General features: G+C 41.3%; 1 protein-coding gene across 2 annotated transcripts in view; it reads left to right on the forward strand.

The window, feature by feature from the left end:
• DAB1 (Dab, reelin signal transducer, homolog 1 (Drosophila)) overlaps positions 1-27,178 on the forward strand; it is a 114,371-nt gene that overhangs the window by 82,406 nt on the left and 4,787 nt on the right. Inside the window, exons 4-10 of one of the 2 annotated variants that reach the window (XM_009884588.1) lie at positions 2,987-3,118; positions 3,747-3,866; positions 4,467-4,505; positions 5,825-5,890; positions 10,499-10,558; positions 25,689-25,751; positions 26,885-26,993. In XM_009884588.1, coding sequence (XP_009882890.1) covers positions 2,987-3,118; positions 3,747-3,866; positions 4,467-4,505; positions 5,825-5,890; positions 10,499-10,558; positions 25,689-25,751; positions 26,885-26,993 — 589 coding nt within the window. Of the gene's footprint in view, positions 1-2,986; positions 3,119-3,746; positions 3,867-4,466; positions 4,506-5,824; positions 5,891-10,498; positions 10,559-22,092; positions 22,150-25,688; positions 25,752-26,884; positions 26,994-27,178 lie in introns of both variants that reach the window. The other variant, XM_009884589.1, reaches the window with a different exon arrangement.

Raw genomic sequence — 27,178 nt, forward strand, 5'->3', positions numbered from 1 at the left:
GGAGCCTTCTCTTCTCCAGGCTGAACAGCCCCAACTCTCTCAGCCTCTCCTCACTGGAGAGGTGCTCCAGCCCTCGGATCATCCTCGTGGCTCTCCGCTGGACACGCTCCAGCAGGTCCATGTCTTTCTTATGTTGAGGACTCCAGATGGGGTCTCACGGATGCAGTACTCCAGGTGGGGTCTCACGAGAGTGGAGTAGAGGGGCAGAATCACCTCCCTTGCCCTGCTGGCCACACTTCTTCTGATGCAGCCCAGGATCCGGTTGGCCTTCTGGGCTGCAATTGTACATTGCTGGCTCATGTTGAGTTTCTGGTCAATCAGCACACCCAGTTCCTTCTCCTCAGGGCTGCTCTCCAGCCATTGCCCGCCGAGCCTGTATTTGTGCTTGGGATTGCCCCAACCCAGATGTAGGACCTTGCACTTGGCCTTGTTGAACTGCATGAGGTTGGCTTGGGCCCACCTCTCCAGCCTGTCCAGGTCCCTCTGGATGGCATGTTTTATATGGCTTTTGTTTCATTTCCTTCCGGGCCTGTTTATATCGAGTATCGAGGGGTTGGCTACATGTGAGCAATTACGAACTGAGGGCTAAAGATGACATTTCTGTCGGTTGGTCTCATTTTACGAGACAGATTAATCTATGCGAATGCACCAGGCGCAAATCTAATCAAAACACACAAAGCTGGTGTATTTATAGATCGCCTCGATTGTAAGTCTCTGTTGGGTGGCTGGGCGAGATGGCGTTCCTCCTCGTGCTCTCCCTTCTGCTCTCCCTTACTCCAGCGCACGTCTCGCCGCCGGGAAGGGCTGTGTGGGGTGCTGGGCAGGCTGCCTCCCGAAAACAAAGGTTTACAAGGAGGATGCAGTTCTGATCCTGCATTTTATGGTGGCAAATCTCTCCCGACCGCAGCAGGAGTCTCATTTCCGCTTTATGAGGAGCAAAGAATCAGGCACTCGTTAAATAATGTTTGGAATGAAGTATTGGAATATGTAGAGAGGGCGCATTAGATGATTCGAGGGCTGTGAAAATGCAAGTTCACATGAATGAACTACATCTACATTTGAGTACAGATGTGTGTATGCAACATTGCATTTCATGTGTAGGTTCCAACTCAGTATCCCTCAAACAAATGAAAAGCTCCTGCTAAACGCTCCGTACAGTAAAATGTGTAAAAGGATAATGTTGCAGTCACCTTTACTTAATTTGTACATCTATTGATACAGTATGTAAAATATCATAACCATTAAAAATGTAATGATTTTCGAACGGTTAATGAGGGTTCCCAAATAAATTGGAGTGTCTCCATCTGCTGTCTTACATTGTGGGTGATACTTTTCCATGGTAGAATGGACTTCAAATTTAATTCCGTGAGGAAGGAATCTGATCACAGTTTAATTTCAGTGCAAAATGCTGTCTTGCAATCAATACAGCAATGTCAAAGAACCTTGATTTAATAGGAGGCAGAGATAACGTTCACTGTCATATGCAGAATAGAGAGATGGGAACATTTCATTTCATTGTAACAGATAGCGTGCAACTTGGTTTTCAGAAAAACCTAATAAATCAATATCCCTGTATTATCTAAGTAAGATCCCGTCATTAATTTTAAACGCTTAACACGTTGGGAGTGTCTGAAGCGCACCTTCAGCGTAACCACGTTCAGCCTGAAGTCAATGGCAACGCTTCCCTTTTCCTACGAGCAAGCAATCTCGGTCTTGGGAAGTTAGGAGTCATTTACTACGGAATGAAAATGAAACATGTCCAGTCTTTTGTTTTATATGTACTAGTCTGGCTCATGCCTGCTTCCTCTCCTTTTAAACTTCAGTCCGTGTTCTACTAAAGTCTCACTGCTTGTCACCTGCCCTGCACACGCTCAGCCTTTTCTCTTCTATACACATGCATCCTCTCCGGGTTTGAATTTTAAATTTATTTTAAAAAAAAAACAAAACCAAACCTCTAAAAATAACTGGTTGTTTAGAGATTGCCTAGATACCACGCTGATTTTCAAAATGTGCTTTTCTCCAAACCAGCAGGGATCTGGACCTCAAAAGAATTCTTTGTGAGGCTTTGCCTGCTCTCAGAAATAGCATTATCCCTAGATGATACAAGAGCGGGTCAATATATCAGAAGGCAGAAATTCATGCTAATAGATTGTTTGAGATAAACTTTTCAAGGACTTTATTCTAAGTATAAATTGTTAAGTATTAGTTTGGTAATAAAATGCTATTTAAGCTGAAGCGGGAATGATGCTGGCACTCTGAGATGTGCTTCTCGGAGCCTCCGATTCCTGTCCTGGCTCTGGGGAGAATTTTACTAATACATTTAAAACAAAATTTAGTCTTTTTATTATTGCAATTAACAAAAGCGGGATTTTAAATAAGATGTGAACTTTCGCATTTAGCATTGATTTCAAGTTGGATTATTGCATTTCCATGAATTTTCTGGGAAAAAACTACATTTTTGGAGTTCTGTTACTGCTTTAAATGAAATCTGGCTTGCTGGCTGACGGTGAGTGTTGCAGAGATAAAGCAAGTCTGGTGTCAAATCTGAGAGAAATTGGGTATCTCAGCTCTGGCTCTGCAGCCCCTGCAGATGAGCCTGTCCCCAGGCTCGCCCTGTAGCCACAGGTAGCTGCTGCCGCTTCTTTTATACACCCAAAAACATTGATTCTGTACCTAGGATGCTGTGTAGGTAGTAACTAGGTAACGTGATATTTTCGACTGAATTATATCTCACCAAAAGATACCAAGAAAAATAGTCTATTGAAGCCTTTAGTCAAATTATTAAAGCAAATCAGGTTTGGCTAAATTTTGACACGAGACTAGGCTTTAAGAGTTCCGATAATAATTTATTTTGATACTACTGTTTGGTTTAATTCTGTAGGTGCATTGAGAATCCAGGTAAAGCACCAATGAAAGAGAAATTATACAGGTTTTTAATGGAACATTTTGATGGATATTTCCTACTGTGTTGTTTTTTTTTTAATAGCTACTACAGCACCACCACGCAGTTCATGAAATTTCATACATCGCAAAGGATATCACAGACCATCGAGCGTTTGGATACGTATGTGGAAAGGAGGGAAATCATAGATTTGTGGCAATAAAAACAGCCCAGGCAGTAAGTATCAGATCACTGTCATTTTCCACAGTGTAACTCAATAGAAAAGCCATGTTCATAAGAAGCTCTTCAAGAAGCCAGTGCTGCATTGTTTGTGATTGTGCTAGACTTGTCACAAGTGTCTGCTGATGTGTTCTTAAATAGCAAATTAATGAAACCAGCTTGGGAAAAAGGAATGTATTTTGCTATTTCTGTTTTTTCAATATGTATTTTTTTTATAATTAATTATTTGTTTTCCTTTGTAACTAAACTAGATTGAATACAGATAAGTTTGTGTTTATTCCTATATGCATTTATGCAGAAAGCGATAGATACCAAATAGCTACTTTACATATAGACTACCGTAATTCCACTGTATGAGGAACCACTAATAAATATGCCTTTATATTCATGTATATGCCTTTTGTATTCATAATGCCCTTTAGATTAATAATTATAATTATCATTAATTTGCAAAGGTAGTTAGTTTGATAGAAATTAACCCGAGCCTGGATGCCAAGGTAGAAATTAACTCTGTATGAAGTTCTCTCTGACTGTGGGGATGCTATAACTGCTCTATCAGCAGGATGGGATAAGAGGAGTGTATTTTCCCATATAAAAACTTTCTTTCCTGTTTTTGTTTCCATAGGCTGAACCTGTAATTCTGGACTTGCGAGACCTGTTTCAGCTCATCTATGAACTGAAACAAAGGGAAGAAATGGAAAAAAAGGCCCAAAAGGACAAGCAGTGTGAACAAGCGGTATACCAGGTACACGCATAAGCTTAGACTACTGCCAAGAAAAGTATGGTTTGGAGTATCTCCCCAAAGTTGCTCCAAAGAGGCACTGAGCATCCTCAGCATTTCTTAACAGCAATGGGTTTGAACGGTGCTAGCTTCAAACGGACAAACACGAACCTAACAGCCATCGTGAGCTCAGAAGTAGGATTAAACAGTGATGAAAGCTATCACTTGGGGTATGATGAACACGTCTAGCAACTGGAAATGATCTATTCATTTCCCATGTAGTATTTCTTCTAATTCAGGAGGAAAACTTTAATACGAAGGTCAGTGTGTTGTAAGTCAGGTTTTTAACAGTGTCTAGTACTTTAGGGAAGATGCACTATACTTCTGAATGTGTGTTTTTAAATCAAATCAAACAAGGTGCAGATTGTTAAACTCGGATGAAACTTGAATAAAGTTACTTTGTACAATAATGTGACTTTATCTGTATACTAAAGAAAGAAAACTTTATACTTACCTGCTCATTTTGCTTATTTCTTTGCTGTCCTTTAATTTCTGAATACAATTCTTTTATCTCTACTGTTTATGTTCTTTGCTTTTACTGCCTGTCCTCTTACTTTGCTGTAGACAATTTTGGAAGAAGATGTAGAAGATCCTGTGTACCAGGTAATTTCTGAAGCTGTGCGGCCTTGGAGTTTCAGAAATAACTAGATATATGTTATCTACAAGCACCTCCAAGACCTTTAATAAGATGTTTTGAAATTTACTGAGATGAGTCTTCTGAGAGAATTGTAAGATTTTTACAGAAAGTAGCATATTTAGAGATGGGGCTGTAAGTAATAGCACAATGTGTCTGATAGAAATACTAGATGAAATATTTCCTTAAATATTTCCTAAAATGTGGCTTGTGAGTCCCGATTTTAAGTGTCCGAATGAGATTTGTCATCATTTTTTAAGGTAAACTCTAACAGAAAGGGAGTTACTTTGAGAATAAGGAAGGTGACATCTTGTTCTGATAGGAATAAATTGACATTTTGGTTTTGGCTTTGGCTTCTGTGGGGCCAGAATTTAATTCAGAGGGTGAATATTTGGAAAAAAACAACAGTGGAATTGATGTTATAACACACTCCCTTGTTGGTGGCATTTGGGCTATGATTTAATAATAGATCTGAAATTTAAGTCTTGTTTCATCCAAGCAAAATGTCCGGGAGCAAAGATGATTATCAGAAATATGTCAATATATTCATGTCTGATACCCTACTGAGTGTGAAGCAGGAAAAGATGTAATTTCATTCTCATGTTTTTGTGCTGAAACAAAATACATGATAGTTTACGTTGTTTTTTTTTTCCTGGAGATTTTGTGTTCTTCCACTTAGGCATGTCAGTGGGAGGCACGCTGAAAGAAACTGATTCAACCATTAGTGAATATTGAACAGTGCCTAAGGTGCAGCAAGAAAGATGATAAGAATTAGGGTGCCCTACATTACTATTCAGCTTTTATAATGTCAGGAGTTTTACTTTGTGCTCTTCGCAATCGAGCAAGAACCTGAAAATGAGAAGTGTTGTGACGGCCTCGTGCCATGTGGCCTGTTACGTGAGCACCAGCCTATTGTCCCACTTTGGATTTAGCTTCTTTATTCATAGATAATAAAGATATGTGGAAATAATTGCCATTATGTAAAAGAGGCAAAATTCACGTTGACTTCAGAAAATTAATATTGGGCCACAGGCGGTCTCCCTGGTGAGAAAGAATTAGGAAGTTGCTGTAATGATCATTAGAGGAGATTTAGGTCTATTCGTTGCTGGTTTATGAAATATGAAAGAACCTTACTCTGCGCTTTCCAACAAACCGGTTGTCCTGCTGCCAGCCTGTACTTTGAACTTGTTTCTTTAATGCCTGCCTATGTTTTTACGTGGAATTCCAAATCGCCTTTTTCCCTTCTGTTTCATCTTTGACTTTTCCTCTCTGGCGGCTGGTGTAATAGTACATTGTGTTTGAGGCTGGACACGAGCCAATCCGTGAGCCTGAAACGGAAGAAAACATTTATCAGGTATAAAATCGCTAACTTCGGTGTTTTCATTGCCACGGTTGCAAGCATTTAGTAAAGTACATTTCATATATAGTTCACATTTATTAGTTTTCATTCATCACAAAAACGTCTGGCATTTCATTCTGATGACATAACGTGAATAATAATCTGCCCAGTCTCAGTGTGATTTTCTGTTGTCATTTCAGCTTCTGCAAATTTTAACTTTGTCAGCTTACGAAGGGTCTTAAACTTAAACACCATATAAGGTGATAAATAGTGGATTCTCTTTTTTTCCTGTTAATTTTTTGCAACATTTTACACCTATTCTAAGAAACGGATACTGAGATCTCATGGAGGACAGACCATCCACGCAATTCTTAGAAGGATATTTCGATGGTAGTGCTCTTCTTTCTGGCTAACCAAAGGAATAACTCAGCCAAACCTGTGAGCTCTCAATTGGATATCCCCCAGACTGGGGAAAATATTTTCGGAATGCGTATGTTATGTTAGAGCCCAAGCTTGCATTCTTCACACTGACAAAAAATTGCATTGAAAGCAATATAAAATAATCTTTTGTCATTCAATTTATCCTCAAGGGATCGGTACAGGGTTTATTAAAATATAATGTAATTCATTTTGTATCACACACTAGAGGCAAATCTGGAGATAGACAGAAATCTCTGTATGCTGTAAGAAAATTGTGATTTGAGGAAATCATTTAGTATGGAGTGGAAGGAGATGCAAGCAGTGATTAAGCATTTCATCTAGCTGTACTAGAGGTTGATCTCCTAATAGGAAAAGCTTTTTTAAGGTAGACAGGAGCAGGGATAGAACAAGAAAAAAAAGGGAAAGGTATTTTTTTGAGTAATAGAAAAGGTAGGAAGATAATAGAAAAAATGAAAGGGTAGAGTAGCTGTAAGCCAAAATAGAAAGAAGCTAAGTGGGAAAGGGAAATGCAAGTTAAACATTAGAAAATAACCATCTTACAGACCCCACCACAGGGTCATTAAGATAAGATTCATTTAACCTGTGTCTGTTAATTTCCTGGCACCCCACCACCCACACTGCATCTTTTCTGCATCTGTAGACCAAGACATGCAAAGCTCTCCAGGTGAGAGTGTGCCTAAGGTGGGCAATTTCCTACCGCATAGTGTTGAAGGTTTGAGTAGTTTCAGGAAAGCAATCTCTTAATAAATGACTACTCTAATTGTCAGTTTTGTGCTAGAAACAAAATTCTTAGGACTACTGCATTGAGACCAGAAATTTCTGGTTGTCATTCCTCAAAGTGCAGAACTTTTAGTGACGTCGTAGAGAAACACCAGTGGAAGCAAGAAAAACAGTGTCTTGGCTCCCAGTGTTTGGAGATCTTAGAGTAAACAGGTGGTTAGGGAAGAACCAGGAACTGTGTTCTGAGCAATGGCCTAAAGAACAGGAGGACTTTTAGGACAATTTCTTTTTCTTAAAATGGAAATAGAAGGTGATAAGCTGATAGTGAGGTCTTGCCTCATCTCAAGGTACTGCCGTTACTGTCCTGTAAGTCACCAGAGAATTGCTCAAGGCTTCGTTTGGCAGTATCTGGACATGAAGAAGTGTTTCCTCCCACGGTGGTGCACAGAAAATACCAATCATTGATACACCATTACTCTCAGTATATGCAGTCTAGCGTTGTCATTTCCTTTATTTAATACAGACAATACTTTGAACACAGTGAATGATTAGGGAGCTGGGAGTCTTTTTCTGTTATCTATTCTAAATGACGGATGTTGAAGTATCGCTACTGTAGACTTTGCCCAGAGCTGTGAGCTCCTGAGTTCCCAAGGACTTTGTGAGGTCTTGGCTTGCTATTAAATCTGGGTTCCCTCAGCTCAGATCTTACATCACTGGCAAAATTGTTTCTCGTATGAGATCTTGATGATCTCAGAACCATCCAGGCTACTATTAAAAACTAAATTAGAAAATGTCCTCTTTTCATTTTATTTTTGCGTGGTGGGGTTTTTTTCAGTTTGATGCACATGGGTGCCAGCTTCTATTAGTTACTACAAAGCCTTTCCCATACTACGTTTTGGTATATGTGTCTGCTCAGTAACCTCCTGCGTTCTTGCTTCAGTCTCACCAAATCTTTCTTCTGGTGCTGCTCTAGTTTTTCAGCCAAGAGCTGCTATGCAAAGAATTCACTTCTCCCTTGGTTGGAAAAGATTGCTACCCAGTGGGTAACTGGAGAGGGAAGATACGTGCCAAAAGTGACAATTTCTATTTCTTTTTAACATAGTAGAGGTCACAGTTTTCTTTTTAAGCATTCTTTCTCTGTCTGTCACCTTTCCTTGATACATTACCCCAAAGACTGTCTGTCTCTGTCTCCTCTTCTAATATTGTCTGTCTATATAAGTTGCTCTCATGTGTTAGTTATGCAAGGATTTGATCACTGAGCATGTACCGATCCTCTCACCTAATGTCAGATTTCTTAATAGCATCTCTTTTCCTGCCCGTTGTTTTAGTGAGGCGGGGATGGGATTTTGCTAGGTGGCTTTGTATGGTGTGTCTAGCAGCACTGGTCTCCGTGGAGTGGCGAGTTCTGCTCCATCAGGAGTTGGCAGTCTGATACGGGGGTTTTGGAGTTGCGGTGCTTGTATTGCTGGTAAAGATGCAAGTACGTCAAAATGGTTCACAGCCTGTCACAGAGCCAGAGCTGTCAGCAGCACTAGTGCTGGTACCCCTTTGCTGATATTGCTAATCAACAAAAAAAACAGGAGAAATCCCTTGCAGACCCCCAGTCTAAGTAGCGATGCGAAAAACCATGATGATAGACGGCTAGTAAAGACAACAGGAAGACAGGCGGTATCGAAGTGGGAGAGAAAAATGTCTTTCAGAAAAGTTTCTCTGTCTTGATATTACAAGTCAGAAGCTTTTCTCTGATGTAATTATAAGCTGGAGAAAGAGAAGGGGGATGGATAGCTCAGGGAAACGCTCATTCCATAATAAGCTGTGGATAGGAGTGTGCAAACTGGAGTGACTTCATGGAGAAGTTGACTGATGGGGAAACTTTTCAGAGAGAAAAGAAAAATATGTGCTGCTGATAGTTTATAGTTAGTTTATCTTACCACGTTTGTCCTCTTTTTATGAAGGCTAAGCTTTCCAGTGGCTTACTAAGTACACCATTCTTGGTTTCTGCTCTTGCACTGTTGCTTAAGAGTCTGTAAAAAGAGAGCACTTTATTTCCATGCAATTCAATTGTTCCACTCTTACCAGTTTCACGTTATCTAATGTCATAGGTGGTTTCAGTGGAAGAAGACAGTACATTGAGAAAACCAAGGCAAGCACGTCATTCCCGGGATAGGAATAGATCTTTTAAAAAGCTTGTTCGGTTTCCATGGGGGTTCTACACTCAGGCTTTTGAAGAAATTCTGCATTGTGCACCAAGTTTAAGATTTCCCATGAAAACTTTGACGTTTAAACATGGGCAAGAGAATGTTTGAACAGTAGAAAGAGGTTTTGTTACACTGTACAGCATAAGAAATGATAGCACATCTCAATGAATAAGTAACATTCCTTCTGTTTCCGCTAAACCAAACCTACTCTAATATCAGAACTCTAAGATACTTACTGTCTTAGAAAACAAAAACGTAATCACTTTTTTGTCATAGCTGCGGTATTATTTCTCCTGTTAACCTGTGAGGTTTCATTAACATCTGAAATGTAACCTTCTTATGCTGAACGCCCTTGTGCAGTGGAAAAGTGGCACTGATTTACTTAGAGCATTCGTGTCTGTTTAGAGCATGCTTTTACTGTTCTTTTTGCTTGTGTCATTTCCAATAGATGTTCGGTGCTTTTAGGAAGGAAAAGAAATACAATCACAAATTATAAATAAGCAAACCAGCAGTCCTTAGGCAAGCAAAGCCCAGTATTACAAAGCAACTGAATTTACATGAGCAGGTTATAAATGTCCAAGGGGTAAATCACGACTGTTGACTTGAGTAAAGGCTCGCCCAAAGTTTTTTTTTTTAAGTGCGTCACCCCCTGTCCATGCGAGGCTGTTGGCTTCAGCTCCCTGGCTGTGTCAGACCCTGAGAGGCCATTAATTCCTCAGTAAAATTGCAGAATTGTAACCAAACATCGCTTAGAGCAGCTGAAGGGCCCCGTCACTGCAGGGCTACATTATGACTTGAATTGACTTAGATTATTAAATGAATTGGAAGGAAGAAATCTAATGCCATAGGCCAAACTTCTCTTTCCCCCAGAACGGCAGCTCTACTCTGGATCTCTGCCATGGAGGAAGATGACATGCTGACCTGATCATGATTTCCATGTGCATCTTCTAACCCCCAAGTAAAATGAAAACCAGTTAAGTAGGAAGGAGATCCAAGTGCACCTGGCCTTAATGCAGCCAAGCCTAACTGAGAATGAAAATCTCATTTCTAAACACTACTGGGCTTTAGGATTTGAAAAAAATCAGATAGATGTTTTATTTCTTCAGTGTCGTCTCCATTAATGGTACTGCTTGGATGAAAAGGGAACCATTTCATGATTTCATTCGTATTAAATGACTACCCTGTACGTAAATATCAATTGCAGTTTTCAATTTTTCATCAAACCTGCTTGGGTAATGACCTTAGTTTTCATTTGCTGTTGCAGGTTCCTACCAGCCAAAAGAAGGAAGGTGTTTATGACGTGCCAAAAAGTCAACCTGTAAGTGTAAGTATCTTCCCTATTTATGTGCAGTAAAGAAGATGTGGTTTTTAGCTTCTGTGACTTTCATTGTTGTATGTAACATTTGATACATTCCTCATGATGGGAATTTTATCAGTGATGTGTTAAAGGTTGATTGGGTTGGTTTGCAGTAACCAGGACCGTAATGTCACGTATATCCATCTCGTTCATTACTTAAATCTCCTTTCTGTCTTGTCTGACTCATTCTTATGGAAGTCACCGTTTATAAATGTGTTACCTGCGGTTAAGAGTTGACAATGACCCTTCTGCATGTTAATGCATGTGAATCGTTGCTGCCTGGATTAGAAGGGTTCTTCTATTACCCAACGCTGTACAAGGCTTATCACTCTGAGGGAGCACGGGCTGCATTTTCTCCCCCGTGCACTTTCAGAGGTGTATTTATATATCGTGCTCCTTACAGCTTGCTTTAGTCAGGCAGCAGGGGAGGCAAGGTGTGGATAGAGCAGAGGTCGAGAGACGTAGCATTAGGAAAAGGTATGTCAGAGCGTCATCTGTCACCTCTATGGTGATTTTCTGTGGCTATAATGTCTACAGCTCTCTGAAGACTTCCTGGTGAATACAGTGTGCTCATAGGTAAAGGTTTCAGAAGGAGCTTCAAATCAAATGTTACCCGTAAAAATAGGAATTTGCATTAGAATTACTTTTCTGTCACTTGGAAAAAAAACAACCCCAACCAAACAAGTTACATCAGAATCCAACCCAACATACACTATAGAAAAGCAATTATTTTTCCAATAAAACCAACTTCTATAGTAGATTAGTAAGGGCTGTAGAGTTGTAGGGCAGAGGTACGTGTCATTGTCATCAGTTTCAACAGTGTGCAGAAAGACCTCGCTCAACAAATTCCTAAGTGGCAGAATCTTTGCTATACGTACTGCATTGCTTTCCTGGTTATTATGGGCTGTAATCAGCACAAGGAGATTTCCTCCCGATATTACTACGTATTGTTTCTGCAGTGCTCTAAGTATACAAGTTCCCAGTGACAGGAGAAGAGGTAACGGGCACAAACTTGACCATAGGAAGTTCCATCTAAACATGAGGAGGAACTTCTTTGAGGGCGACGGAGCACTGGCACAGGCTGCCCGGAGAGGCTGTGGATCTCTTTCTCGTGAGATCTTGAGATCTTTAAAAGCCACCTGGATGCGTTCCTGTCCAGCCTGTTGTAGGTGACCCTGCTCTGGCAGGGGGTTTGGACTGGATGATCTCCAGAGGTCTCTTCCAACCCTGGCCGTTCTGTGATTCTTTGAGCCTAAGGGGCAGTATAGACTGTAAACTTAATTGTTTCTGTCCCGTGCCTTGCATGGATGGTTGACTCTATTCAAAAATAAGGGTAATCTGCTGTTGTATCCAAATGGCACCGTTCCCACTCTGTCTGTTGGTGTTTTGAAGAGGTGAAGCATTTATTCCCAGAACGTGTAAGAAAGGGTAACAAGTGGTTGAGAGAAGAAGTGGAGTGACAGATGCCTTAGCAACAAGGTGTGCATTTGCTGAAGGGCAGGTTGTACTCTTTAATATAAATTTGTGCTATAAACACCTCGAGAAATTGTTCGATTGCGTTGGTTGTACACAAAATTAGTATTTCTGAGGATTTGTGTGGGAATGGAGAAAAACAAAGGAGAAAGGCAGGAGTTTGTCTGCTGTAAGCATGGGAAAAATGCCTGTATTCAAGAGGGAGAAAGAGAGACTCCTTTCGCATAAGGATGTGGTAAATTGCACAGCTTGGGCTGAGCACGGAGACGGAGATGCTGAATAAAAAAGATAAATGCTGGGGAGGGGCTGGATGGGGGCCCGAATTGTGACACTTCTGTGGTTTGCACAAACAAACAAAACTTGCCATAAATATTTCATGATAAGCCACTGGGAGGAGGGAGACATCATCATGTTGCCTGGGAAAATCTAGTAAAATAACTCATGTTGCATAACTAATTAAGGTGTTTGTGCACAAGGAATAGCTGTAGATTTTTCACTCATTTCTCGTATAGTTCAGTGTTACAATTTTTCTGCTGTACGTTTCCTGTGACTTTTTTATTATTCCTTCAGCAGTGTTTCAAATTTACTCTGGGTATAGTCTGTAATTTAGGTCGTTGCAGTATGACTGGGTGTACAGTACACATGCAATCATGTCTGCAGACACTTTAGTATTAGTCTGTCCTGGTAAAGAGCATGACTGTGAGATATAGGGCATATGGAACCTACTCTGTAATCATCAAATATATTAAATCTGTCATCTCCATGAAGCTGGTTGCAGACCTAATTTTTTTTTTTTTTGGCTATTTCATGGTTAAATTTAAAGTGATTAGAGCTTTTTCTCCAAATAAGTTATGTACTTTATGAAGAAAAAGGGGAGAAATAGAAGAGGAAGAAATATGTCGCTGAGGTTTTTGTTTCACCTTTTTATTAGTATGTATTAAAAAAAAAAAAAGAAATCAGCAATAGCTCTTAAAATTAGCAATTTAATATTCCACTGCCCATCTGATTTATTGCTCACCCTTCCACATCTGAGACTCTCTGTCATTGAGACACTTGCCGTAATTTTTTTTTCAATTTATAGCTGTCATTATTATATAAACCTCTAAAATTCAATCTGAGGGCAAATAATCTAGCTCATCTACCTGGTTTAAACATATAAGGACACTTTTTTTATTAGGAGATCTTGCTTTCATTAATTTCTTAATGGGCGAATAAAGTGAGAAACTTTTTGTAGCTCCTAATAGGTTTCAGGCACCATGAATTCTCTTTCCCGACAATAAATACAACACTTAATAAAAATGCAGCAAGTTTTGCTTGAGTTCGAATGGAATTGCTCATGTTCCCTGGACAGAGATCAATTTTCCATCTTGGGGTTGGTTTCCTCTGGTGTGTTCTCAGGCAAGTTATCTCTAGTCTCCGCACATAAAAGTGAGGGATACTGAAGTAATTGTCTAGGTGCCCTCCACCCTTGTCTCTCTGTAGCCAGTGGAGAGAAATAGCCGCTTCATGGGGAAGTTCCTTCTGTCTGCATGAGGTGTCCTCTCAGGTGGAAATAAAGGTATGTCTGGATATCATTCTTTTGTGGCTGCAGAGGAACTTTAAATGACTTGCAGGTATGATAACTTCTAAATAGTTAGGCTTAGGTGGGGTGAGGTCTACCACAGCGTGAAAACTAAAAGCCAGAATCCATTTTCCAAAGGTTACTTCGAAACTGGGAAGTGTAATTGATACTGGTTTGCAGTAAGATATAGCTTCTTAAGAAACCTGGACCGTTCGGGCAAATATTGCTTTCTCAGTGCGTATGGGATCCCATTGGGGCTGAAAACGTGAAGCATCTTCCTGGCGGTGCCATGAAGCAAAAGTGTTCAACATTGTAGAACATCGAGATAGCTGATGTACTTTCACAATGCTGTGTCGTTGTGTGAGACCATTTGTCAGAAGGTGTCAGAGTACTTTATAGTGTGACTCCTCATGATCTCTGGTATCAAGTAATGTAAATACAGTGCAAATGAGGCGGAAAGGAATGAGTCTCGGATCTCAGAATTTCAGCGTACCCACTGAACTCAATTATGAGTGGTGGCTGGTTGCCAAGTCACTTCTCTGACATTGGGATGAAAAGATTGCTTACTCAGTATAATTCTTGTATTTCCCCATCTCTTTGCTGCATCCCTTCCCAGCAAATCCTACTGTCCTGTAGATTTCCTCTGCTGGGCATGCAGCTTAGCTCCAAACACACTTTTCACGATATCCAGTATCATTCCGGTATCGCTCCCTTCCTCTGGATCAACTCACAGTTCTTGTATTCATTCCTATTTTCTCTCTGCTCCTTCCCTGGACCAATTCTCCTATTCTCTGCTCGATGAGAATAGACATCAAGCCAGACAAAGAAAGCAAGCTTACCCCAAAGAGCTTGTGTTAAGTGGTACACGCTCCGCTTAGAAATTGTAGTTCTGTATGTGAAATTAACTGTTGTAAAAAAGTGAAATGTTTAATGAGCTCTTTTTGTCATAATTTCCCATCGTCTCCCCATTATGCACCCACATCAAGTCCTACCTGTCATGGTGTTTTTAGTAATAAGAGTCAGACTGTAAATACCCTTCATGGAGACTGTCAGTCACATCACAATAAAACCTTCTCGTCTCATCAGAATGTCTAAACTATCTGCTTACAATTTTATGAAGGCTTTCAAACAACTCGTCTTACTGCTGTGTAAAGATTCGAGGCATTAGCGCTGATGCCTTACAACGCAGGCAGTGGCTGGTACCAACGAGGTGGAAAACATTAACAAACCAGGCTGGAATGGAGAGGGAGGAATTTGGCTGCCTTAGGGGTAAGGCATGGGAGGAGCAGATGAGCGTGCTCAGATCTAGAAGCCGTAAGGGCTGCCCGACCCTCCTGCCCGAATTAGGAAGCTGCCTTTGGGAAAACTCAATTTTAATTCTGGCTGGGATGCCAGTGCCAGTCGCAGGTCTGATTTGTTCATGTTTCGCCTCAGAGGAATTGTGCCCGGGGGCACCTGGGAGGCATGGGCAGCCCTGGGCGCCACCAGCTCCTGAGGAAAGTCAGTCCCTGGAGAAACGGCCTACCAAAATGTCTGGCAATAAAGTAGTTCAGAGCAGCTTTTCGGATAACTCTCACCATCCTCTACAAAGTAAATTCTGACTATGATACTTGGTCTGGAGAAGAGCTTTGTAACGCTGGCTTTTCCCGAAGTTTGCGTCAGTGACTTTACAGAAAGAACTTGCCAACCGGTGGCATTGACTTCAGCCTCCACAATCACGCTTTCAGGATCAAATTTTCAAATGTGAGAAGCAAGAGAATGCCCAGACCCAGTCTCTGACCACCTGTGCTGGCAAAGCCATCCATTTTTATTTACCTTTGCTGAAAGACACACCTGTGTTCACATGCCCTGGCTTAGTTACACTCAATCAAACCTCATCTGTGAGGTTTAACATTGTGGTGTGGGACGTGCCTTTTTAACAGACACAGCTACTTGTTGCACAGTTTGAAAATGCATTAGTTGGCTATGATAATGTTCTGTGGCATGAGTTTCTTTGATGTTTTAGTGGGCCATTGCTGATTTTTTTAGATAGAAATGAATATACGTAGCAGCATCTGTAGCGTAGACATTGCGCTAACTGTTCTGAGAAGATCTTGTGCAGCGCTGGAAGCACCTCTGCCCCATGTGCACCTCCTCTCAGCTTGTCTTTTGATTTAATAGCAATATTGACTCTGATAGCGATGCTGGTGCTGGCGTAGCTGTTAGCACCATGCCAAAGGTAACATCTGAGCCCCGAAGGTGAGATGTTGTCACATACATGTCTTCAAGAGCGAGGCTTGTGCTCTAGCAGGAGGCCCTTATAACAGCCTCTCCGCACATCAGCCATTTGCTTCCATCTGCTGTGTGCGTACCACCCCCTTTGCGATCTGCATCCCCTGCCCCGTGTTATCCTCTGGGCAATCACGGCAGATGCTACTTGGTGGTCTCCAGCCATGCTGCTCACGTTGCAGCGTCATGTCTTAAGATGCTTGGATCTGTGGGGTTTTTCCTCCTTCCTTTGGGGTTGGAGGGTCCCACATTCCATCGAGTTTGGCTGATGCAGGAGAGGCAGATCCCTTAGAATCATAGAATCATAGAATTGCTGAGGTTGGAAGGGACCTTTAAGATCATCAAGTCCAACCATCAACCTACCCTGACAAAATCACCTCTAAACCAACATCTCAAGTACCACATCTACCCTTTTTTTAAACACCTCCAGGGATGTTAAACACCTCCTTGATGCTGTGGGGCAGGTTTGGTATGTTGAGCAAGCTGACACGTGTATTGCGTTTGGACTTTGCATTAGGCATGCGTGTTAGACGTTGAAGTCTGTCATTATCTGTGATTTAATTACTTCTGCATTGTAAAAGGTCACTGAGATTTGTCAAGGTGTTTTTTCCTTCCTTCCAGCAAGACCTATGGGCCTCCTCTTCTCCTGTCTTATACTTTCTGCTTCTGTTTATACCTGTGGGAAATGCAAGTAGAAACGCTGAATAAAAGCCTTTTGCCCTCACTCAGCACTGGCATAAACAGCTATGCAGCTGATAGTTTGGAGTGGATCCACAGCGAAAAACACTTAAACACCTGAATGTTCTGTTCAGCTTCAGCTGAGGCGAGAGGCCGGGTCTGAGACTGCTCAAACCCCCGTGTCTCTTTGCCAAGGAGAGGAACTAGCCACCCTCGGGGATATTTCAAAGCAATTTCAGGTTTCGAAAGTACCATGATGATGTGGTATTCAATAATGAAGGTAGAAATAACGCCTTTCTTGGTTATAGTTCCAGTCACCTGTCATTTTGAAAACCAATAGATAGACCCGTATAACTCTGCTTTGTATTATGAAAAAAGTAAATTGGGGGTTATTTCTAATTCCCTGCCATTGTTAAGTTTATTCCCTGCAAGCATCCAAAGGTGTCTCTGCTGTCACAGTCTAGAAGTGGAGTTTTGCTCTCATGTGGTAGTTTGGATTCTTGTCATCACCTGTCTCTCGAATCTGCAGTTGAAGAAAGCCGCCGTGTGTCACCATGGCTGGCTGTGTTGTGCCACCCGGGTGGTGCTGTAGCCTCCTGACACTGAAGAGTTCATCTTTGCCCATCTGAGCTTTTACCATGTCCTGTGCTGCTGTTGTCATTCCCGTTTTCCCCAGGGAGAACCGGCGGAGCTACGCACTGGGAACAAAAGGGGCATTACTTTCAGAAAGAGATCTTCAGCCAAAAAATGCCAGTGAATGTGTCTGCAATGAGTCTGGACGGAAACCTGCTCACGGCTGACGTTGAACCAGCCGGCAGCTTGTCGTTGGTCCCTGATTTTCCTGCTCAGACAGCCTTCCTCAGGCCGAAATGAAATTTGGTTCAGGTTGGCTTTGGCCACTGCATCTGCTGAAATGTTTTGCTCTTCCCCTTTGTTTTCAGTTTTTCTGATGAATGGAAAAATAAGTTTCGTTTTAATATCTTTGCAGTGCAACAGCTGCATGCAATAAATTACACATATTTGTAAAGGTACCTAAATCTAAAGCCAGGCTTTGGATTTCTAGAAGACGGATGTCAGAGCCTGTTAGTGCATAGTAAATGTAAATTGCAACAGCTTTTGTAGCTTGCGTCAACATTTTGAAAGCCTGAGTGCTTAGTTCAACAGCATAGTGATATTTCTGGAGTTGCGGTGTTTCTTTTAAATACATGTGATGTGAGCGATGTATACCATGGTGTATACCACGCTCTCTGAACCCACCGCGTGGGGTCTGGAGAAGATACGGAGGGAGGTGACCACGTGGCTTGGACCTTTGCACCAGCATCCTCTGTGCTCTGGGAAGTTTAATTATCTCGGGTGTTGTGTTGTCTGAAAGCAGCGTGGGTCTGGCTCTGAGCTAGAGTCACTCTTTTGGACTCTTGATTTATTAGAGTCTGTCAGAGAGAAGTGGTAATTGAAGCATTTTAAATGCCATTTCCTCTAAGAGTAAATACCTAAAGTACAGAGGGAATTCAGAATGAAGTTCCCTTCAAATGCAGAGAAAACAAACAAATGAGTAAGCGTATGTTTTGATCATATGAAGAGATCCTTAATTTAAAGGAAGCTATCGAGCAACAGCGAAGCAATTCGCTGAAAACACTTCTCAATAACCTGTTATGTCAGTTATCCTTAACCATCCCACCTCTTTAGCTGCACAGGGTCGGCTAACAGCTTTTTTAACCAGCACACCCAGCGCTTCCCAGTGAACAAGCAAAGGAAACTGGACAGTTGGTGAGTGCGATGAAGCTCAAGGCTACCCTGTAGCTGGGTAGATCATACCAAAGCCAACACTTGGATTTATTACTTCAAATAAAAATACAGAGAAGAATTGCCTGAAGAAGAGTGTTCCTGACAAGTAAAGAGTTACCCGATGAAACTCAAAAGAGAAACTTTAAGCAGGAGGGTTCCCGTGTCCCACAGGATTCTGAGCACTGGATTTGAACCTTGTGTAAGCGCTGGATGCCCAAATATATGTATTTTGGATAAAAATCAATCAACATAGTTTTATGGCAGCCCATGTGGCTGATGCGACTGTACTGGTTGGGAATCCCCCTAGATGTTCACAGCAGCTTTACAATTACAAGGTTGTGCTCAACTGTATACATCTGGGTTGATGGTAATGTCATGGCTACCATTACCTCTGTAACTGGGAAAGCTTACGGCATTTGAGGGTCATTAGGATCTGTAGGAGGCCAAAGATTGCAAAGGCATTGACAATTTTTTTCTTCACACTCATATTCTTCAACGTATTCTCTTTAATTAGGAAGTAATTGAGCAATTCTTTGTTGAGTTATCATGCTACTTCATTAATCCATCAGTAGTTTTACCGGAAAACAGTATGTCTGTTGGTTGTTTTCAGTGTGCCTCAACCTGCCTGGATGTGGTTTGACTGGTGATCGCTTCAGTCACAATTCTGATGTGCTCCTTTGTTGTAGTTCTAATTGTTTTTTAGAATGTATTGTAGTTAATTAGCAAACTGCTTGCAGCTCATGGAGCTTATAGGAATATCAACACTTGTATAAGGTTGTGCAAATAACTGGAGCTTTGCTTAACTAAAGTAATGATTCGAACCATCAGGAAAAATATTTGACAAAACCAAAATATTTCAATTTTCAACTAAATTAAGAACAAAAATCTTTAGTTTGACTAACCATTTGACTTGTTGTTAGACTTCCAGTGTAAAATACATGTTAGGAAAAGGGAATTGGAAATGCAGAGAATCAGCACAGTTGGATGATCCCTCTTTTGTCTACTGGGCCGCGTGGTAGGGCACTTACCCTGAGTGCCAGAAACCACATTTAAATCCCTCTGCTGTCTTAAAAGATTTGAATAGCTAATACCCAGCTCAAAGGTTAATTACTAATTGCTGGTTATTTGCTATATTTAGTATCCTTCATACTCTTTTTTACTCGCTGAGCTCTGTATCAGAGTACAAGTTAATTACTGTGTATCTTTTTTCATGCTTTTTAAGCACCATCTTTGCTTCCTTCTCTGAGATTTCAGCATTTTGTAAGACACTACTTTTAGCATCTCGTTTACAAAAGTACAGCAATATTAAGCAGGTTTTCTCATGCTGTAAGGACATGTAGATCTCTTGCCTTTGATTAAGCCAGGCTGAGTAACAAGTTGAATATTCTGGCATGATATATATGTGTACAGGTGTGAAAGAAGTAAGTTATTTCACATTTTTATGAGCGCAAGAGGCCTGTCTTAGATTTTCCTTTTATAAATCTGAACTTTTGCATTGCTTAGGAAAGATATTTTTCCAAGTACTTGGTGATCAGAGGGAATACTGAAGTGGAGGTGGATCATTTTCAATTCAGGTTTATGAAAGCTGTAGTTTGCTTATCTCTTATCGTTGCTTCTGTACTCTTGGTTTTTCTCCATCTCTTGGACAATGTGTTTTTCTTTAGTCAATAGTGAAAAGTGTCACAAGGAATTCCATTACTGGCTGGAGTGGTTTAAAAAGCCTGCTGCTGCTTTAAGAAGCCAGATTTACATATTTCATGTTTAAAAGATTTACAGTATGTCTCACATGCCTGTATAGAAAGATGGAGCTTTCATTATAGGTTTAATGTCACCGCAATACAAGGATTAATACTCTTTCCTCCGCCTCGGTCTGCGCGGCTGGTCGCCAGTGACTGGTGTGTTCCTGGTTGACTAAGCTGTAGGGGTGTTTTCATATTCAAAGGAATGCATTTTTGAATAATTAAAGCAAGCTTTTACATCACTCTGTGGAGAAATCCACAGACAGCAATCCTAGAGGAAGATCAAGGACTGGAGCATCTTTCCAGGCTTCTGATTATTTTCTCTCATGTGCTGGGGAAGGAGGGAGAGGATTGTTGACTTTAATTGCAAAGGTTAAGCGCTTTGTATCAAAAAGCTGAACCAGAGGAAGGCTCGGAGGGCCAAATTCTGCCCTCAGTAGCCGTGTCGCAGCCTCTGCAAGGTTGCCGTTGAAGGCTGTTCCATGCTCTGATAGACAGGGATATTTCACCCTTAGGAAGTGTCTCCTCGGCAGCGTGTGATGCAGAACAGGAGCTGATGGAAGATGCAGCTCAAGTGCTACATGATAATTGGGCACTTGGGGATGTGCCGTGACATGTTGGGCAAATGTTTTCTGCAAGGTCCCGCCGTAGCGCAGGTGGGAATTTCTAATGGTCCGTTGAACGCCACGCACATGTTTCCTCTGTGCTGAGACACGGTTATTTCTCAGCTGGTTTCTCAGAGCGATCGGTGTGACCGGGGGCGGGATCCGCTTCGGAGCGACGTGAGCCGCATCCCTGGATGCTGGAGAATGGGGGGGTTAAACGAGGGGGCTGTCAGAACCAAAAGTGATAAACTGCTGGCCAGAACTGGTCCCTCCTGAAGGTGTAAACCCTTCTGTTTTCATTTTAAGAATATTTTCAAGGTCTGTGGAATTCTTTCAATAAAGGGACACAGCTTTTTTTCATGCTTTCCTTACCTGGGGCTGGGGGAACACACTGTCAGCTCCAAGAAGGAGCAGGACTGGGTCCTCTCCTGGTTGTGCACGATGGCGTTTTCTTCCTTTAGCTTTGCCTTTTGCCAGTTTTTGGTTGTTTTTTTTTTCCTTCAGGTCTGTGATGAGATGAGGGGGTAAAAAAGAGTATTCTGGGCTGTTTCTGACATTTTTAACCTTCTTTGTTTTAAGATGGCATGGGATTACCAGCTGGTAACTTGTATGGAGCTTCTCAGTCATCTAAGATATGATTTTCGATAACTTGCTGTTATGTTTGTTTCTTAAGAAATGAAGTCTCCAACACTACAATAAATGTTATCTGCAATACAGCATTTTGAGGACATTGAAGTGATAATTTGTCTTAAATATGTAGATGGATATAGATATGTATGCATGTGTGGGAAGTATACACCCACGTATATTTACACACATACAAACTATGGATTTAAATAGAACTCGAGCTGACTGATGTAAGTAATTTAAAAAATTACTATGGAAAGAAAATATTAATCTTAAATATGTTTGCACTGATGTTATAATTCTCCTAGTTAAGAGGAAGCTGTGTCTATCTGCAAATATTTGCTTTTGGAGCTTTTGCTGTCCAAAACTCAATTTTTTCTCCCCCTGAGGACGTTAAGTCCTTTCTTTCCCCAAGCCAGTGAAAAGTTCTATTAATGTCAGCAGGATCAGAGCTCACTGGGTATGCTTATTGCTGAATTAATAAATACCGGGTAAAATAAATAGTTAGGATTCAAGTGGTAAAATTGCCTTATACACCAGAAGATGAGATTTAGCACAAATAAAGTGTATGTTTGCCCCACATCCCAGCGGCATTCAAACTCACTGTTTTGACTGTGTGAGTTCATATCTGTGCTCACTGCAAGATGGAAAGGGTTTTCATTTCAGTACTGAAGTCAATAATTATGGAGGTTATCATTTTCATGCTCAGGAATTCATGTCATTTTCATAAATCATTCATTTCATTTCATAAATCATGCTTTACAGCTGCAGAATGGAAACTTATTGCTGGACATTGATGAAAGTCTTGTTTCAGTCACTCAGGTAAGGTTGTGACACTAAAAATGTTTTAAGGAAATATAGATTAAATCTGCTATAGGAATAGTGCATTTTGAAAATGTTCGACTTGGGATTAACTTCACTGGAACATAGCTAATATCAGATGTGAATAATTTAAAAAAGCATAATGGGTGAAATCAGTTCTGTAGTGACAGTGAAATCACAAAAATAAAGGATAACTATTTGGTGTCCATAATGTTATGTGGTGCAAGTAGGTAAAACTACGTCTATGTCAGAGAAGATACATTCATTTATTCAGGCTGAGAATTGAGTTGTAGAAAAAAACCTGGATCCAGAATCCAAATCTGAACAATTTGGGACTTTAAAATCCTACCTCCAAGTGTTGCTGCTTAAAGCTGTCTCTGTTAAGTAAATGGTGCAGTTGTGTTCTAGTGTTCCCACTAAATTTCTGTTTACATTCTCTGACGTAGTTCTGTAGCTCCTGTTGCGTATAAGGTTGCTATTCTATAATAAATAACTCCCCTGTAAATATATTCCTTTTTCTTGGGGAATATAGTGAATGAGGGTTTATGACAACAAACAGTGAAGTTCACTTTCCTGTCACTCTCTCCAGCTGCCTGTTTAGAAATCCATCCACAGAGTTTCTCTTAAGAGCTTTAAGAGAATTATATCTGTGCAGAGTTTCCAAAGATCCATCACCTTGAAGCTCTCTGAAAAGCATTATTATTCCCCTTTTACAGGGGTATTGAGGCATAGAGATCTGAGTTGCCACCTTTAAAATACGTTGTGTATAATCCTGAGTTCCAAAGTATACTCACTATCAATTTTCAGTATTGAAACATCTTATTTTTTTTTCCACAAAAAAATGTATAACTTCACAGATGCTTCTTCTTAGCCCATGTAACCACGTGTGCCCTGCCCTTTCACATCCCCTCTGGCTTGCTTTCCTGCTTCCATGAGCCAGCAACATGCCCTTGTGGTCAAGAAGGCCAATGGCATCCTGGGGTGTATTAAAAAGAGCGTGGCCAGCAGGTCGAGGGAGGTTATCCTCCCCCTCTACTCTGCCCTGGGGAGGCCACATCTGGAGTACTGTGCCCAGTTCTGGGCTCCCCAGTTGAAGAAAGGCAGGGAACTACTGGAGAGAGTCCAGTGGAGGGCTACAAAGATGCTCAGGGGAGTGGAGCATCTCATATGAGGAAAATCTAAGAGCCCTGGGGCTGTTCAGCCTGGAGCAGAGAAGGCTGAGAGGGGATCTCACCAATGCTTATCACTATCTGAAGGGCGGGTGTCAAGAGGATGGGCCAGATTCTTTTCAGTGGGGCCCAGCGACAGGACAAGGGGCAACGGGCACAAACTGGGACACGGGAAATTCCATCTGAACATGAGGAAAAACTTCTTTCCTTTGAGGGTGGCAGAGCACTGGCACAGACTGCCCAGAGAGGCTGTGGAGTCTCCTTCTCTGGAGATCTTCAAAACCCACCTGGATGCGTTCCTGTCCAACCTGTTGTAGGTGAACCTGCTTTGGCAGGGGGGTTGAACTGGATGATCTCCAGAGGTCTCTTCCAACCCCACCATTCTGTGATTGTGTGATTCCTCACCTGGGATGGAAGCACTGCGTGAGCCTTTGCTCGTGGCCTCCTTGAAAGGACACAAGCTATTTCTTAGCAAGCCAGAAAGGACAAAACAGTGAAAAGCTCACCAGTCCTGCAGGAAAAGGACAGATTTAGGGGTGGTGCTGAACAAGCAATTTGGAGAGATGAGAAGAAAGTGGCTCTTTCAGCGATTCGGTGTCACCTGGCATCTCTTGAGTCAGTAGTCCCTACAGGAGGCTTGAAGAGATTTCCAAACGAGTGCTGCTGTTGTCATTATTCCAGCTTTTCTGGACATTTTAACAATGCTTGCCGAGTGTGTTTGCACACACTGCAGAAGTGTCTTACAGGCTTTTTTTTGCAGGAGCTACTTCTAGCAGTATTTTAGTAATGTACAGTAGAATCGGTGTACCCTTAAGAAAAGGTGATTTTCTTCTTTCTTCCTTCTTCCATTTCTACACAGATACTTAGAGGGATGTATAGGCCCATAAGAAGAAAATATCTTGTTGTATCGCGAAAGCAATGTGATCCATTTAATATAAGATATGATGTGAGGAAATAGGAAATAATTCTTCCCTAGGTACATCATTAGACATAAAGCTGAGAATCATCCAAGCTGCCAGATAAATTCCAGGTTGAAGCGATTGTAGCATTGCTTTTGTATTTGGGAAGAGAGTTTGGATTGGAAAACTCTATAAACCTCTGAAATTACTATATTTTGAATTATAGTCTTATTTCTTAAAGTATCACTTATAATAGAAAGTTTGGGGGGAATCTTAGGGCAGTCTTGCTCCTTTATTAGGTTATAAAGACTGACCAGCCAGTGGGGTTAATGTCCAGAGTGCTGAGTGTTGGCTACATCTGCAGGTCAAGAATCAATGAATTTCAAGCCTGTATATGTGATAGGACACTACAAGGTTTATGTGCCTCAGCTGAAGAGGAGATTCAATGAACTGAAATAAAATTTGCATTAAATCTCATTCATAATGAGAATTGTGGCTTCCCACGTGTGTGGGTGTGATTGAGTATGATACAGGGAAGCAGGAAAGCTGGTAAGCAGAAGAAAAGTAGTGGAGAAGGAATAGTTCTTGAGTTCTTATCAAAGTTTTCCAGTATAGCCACCCTTACAAGGATGGTAGGTGGGTTTTAGATTTCCTGCGGAGCTATAAGCAATCCATGCTTTACCATCCCTGGACTCCAAATGAACAGATTTGCAGATGCGGATGGGTGGGAGAGAGTCATTTTACTCCAGAACATGTGAAGGACCTTTGGTTATGCAGCCACTCAAGGTGCTCCTTATTATGAAAGAGCTTTTTCTCTTCTGGTCCAGTTGAGTGAGGCGTGTATGGGTGACCTGTTTTGAGATGAAACTGAAGGACGCCCTGAGAAAACATTTCTAGCATGAGTTAAATGTAGAGCTACAAACGTATAATAACCCAGTTGTGCATCCTCTTTCAAGTCCACTTATCCAGGTCACACCTGTCCCATGGGCAAGGGGAAATCAGGCAGCACTTTAAAAGCCCTTCCCTTCTGTATCCTTCTGTCACTTCCACAGTTTGCTGCCGTGTTTTAAGACCTTGAAGTGCGGGTTTAGAAAAGGAGCCAGGGAAAAGAACTGGCCATAAATCATGCTTGGTGCTCACTGATGTTCAGGGCAGAGCAGTAATGCATCCAGTCCCATTCAGGAAAGTTTTTTTTCGTGTCTTATTCATGTTTTTTATGCTGGAGAATTCCCTACAGAGTCATTTTGCAGGGTCAGCTGCTGGCTATTTGGGTCCATCAGCAATATCAAAATCCCACAGCTTGAACCCATGTGCTTTCTCCATATGGGACTTGAGATTTGAAGCCTACATGGCTTTTGGGGGATTTATATTGCTAGCTGTTAATAGTTAAGTTTACAAGTTGTAACTAGTTAACTCACAGTTTCTTCTCCTCAAAAGATAAATGGAATTATTATTTTTTTTCTCTTTACAGGCTGTTACCCAACTAGAGCTTTTTGGGGACATGTCCACTCCTCCTGATGTAACCTCTCCCCCAGTGAGTATCCAGGGAAACTGAACTGTGCATGCTATTTTCAGCACGTTTATTGAGCGCATTTACAATTCAGGTCATCAGCCATTCCAGTAGGGAGGATTTCAAAGTACTTTTTATGTTGCGAGAAAATAAAAGTGAAGCAAATTGAATGTGGAGTCTCTGCTTCATCATGATGTGCAAAAATATTTTCAATTTTTATTTTTCTGATATAGGGCTAGGTGTCACATGAGATATAACCTGAGCTGCAGATCTCCTTCCCTGGTGTTTATCAGAGGTGCATGCTTCGCTGCACTCTCTCTCTCTCCACTGCACTGCAGGAACATCCAGTTAAAGCCTTATATATCATGTCTCTTTGGTTCCACCGAGCACACATCCCAGAACTGCTGTTAAAGGAAGGAAGACAAAACAGTAAAGACAGAGAAGACTGGGTGTGTTTTGAGGGCAAAGAAGATTTTGTTAACGTGCTTTTCTGCATCATAAAATGAAAAAAACAATCATTTTCCTATAAAGTTTTTGAACCTTACATTAAGCTGTGAGGGACTATGAATATACTGAGAAAACCGAGGTGCTGTGAAGTCATCAACCTCAGATCTCCAAGGTATTCTGGAGCATGTCTAGGACTAGATGTTCAAAGTCCTGCCTCCTCATCCTTACCTTGCTCAGTTAGATTGGATTTCTCTGTTAACGTAGACCTCTTGTTCTGGTCCTGTTGGTTAACTGGAAGCAACATGTATTCACTTTTGCATAAATCCTGCAGATATTTAATTTGCCTTTACATTAATGCCTTGGTCTTTTGCCTCTACTGGTTGTCACCTAACACATAGAATCACAAGTCTGAATGTCCCAGAGAAATAAACGATGTCAGTATTTTGCATGTGAGGTATTCCAGGCAAATTTTATTCTTTGCTTTGGTACAAAGTGTCTCACTCGCTTTCTTTTTCTCCCGTCTCCTGAAAATTTTATTACTGTTACTTCTATTGCTTCTTTCCTTCTACATCTTTCCATTCTTTTTCTTTTCTCTTTCTTCCCTCCAAACCTGTATTTTTAGAGTTACAGGTGATGTGACAGCAAAGCACGTGCTGCAGAAGCGGCAGCTGATATGTCATCATTGTATTTTTATTCCTGTCTTCTTGCAGACTCCTGCTACTCCAGGTGATGCCTTTATCCCATCTTCATCCCAGTCACTTCCTGCTAGTACAGACATGTTTGGCTCTGTACCTTTCAGCACTGCTGCCGTACCCTCAGGTAGGAAATCTGCTGGAAATACGGGCTCGACTCAAATGTGGTGATCAGTTCTCAGCTCTGGTTTGCATTTCAGTACTCAGGGTATTAATTTAGTACCGTGGAAGCGGGGAAGGATTTTGAGGACAGTACTGCAGGGCAAGGCAAACCAAGTCTTTAATGAGCAGGGAGTATGTTATCTTGAATTT

The sequence above is a fragment of the Charadrius vociferus genome, unplaced genomic scaffold (genome assembly GCF_000708025.1).
Source record: "Charadrius vociferus isolate BGI_N301 unplaced genomic scaffold, ASM70802v2 scaffold163, whole genome shotgun sequence".
NCBI classification, from domain to species: domain Eukaryota; kingdom Metazoa; phylum Chordata; class Aves; order Charadriiformes; family Charadriidae; genus Charadrius; species Charadrius vociferus.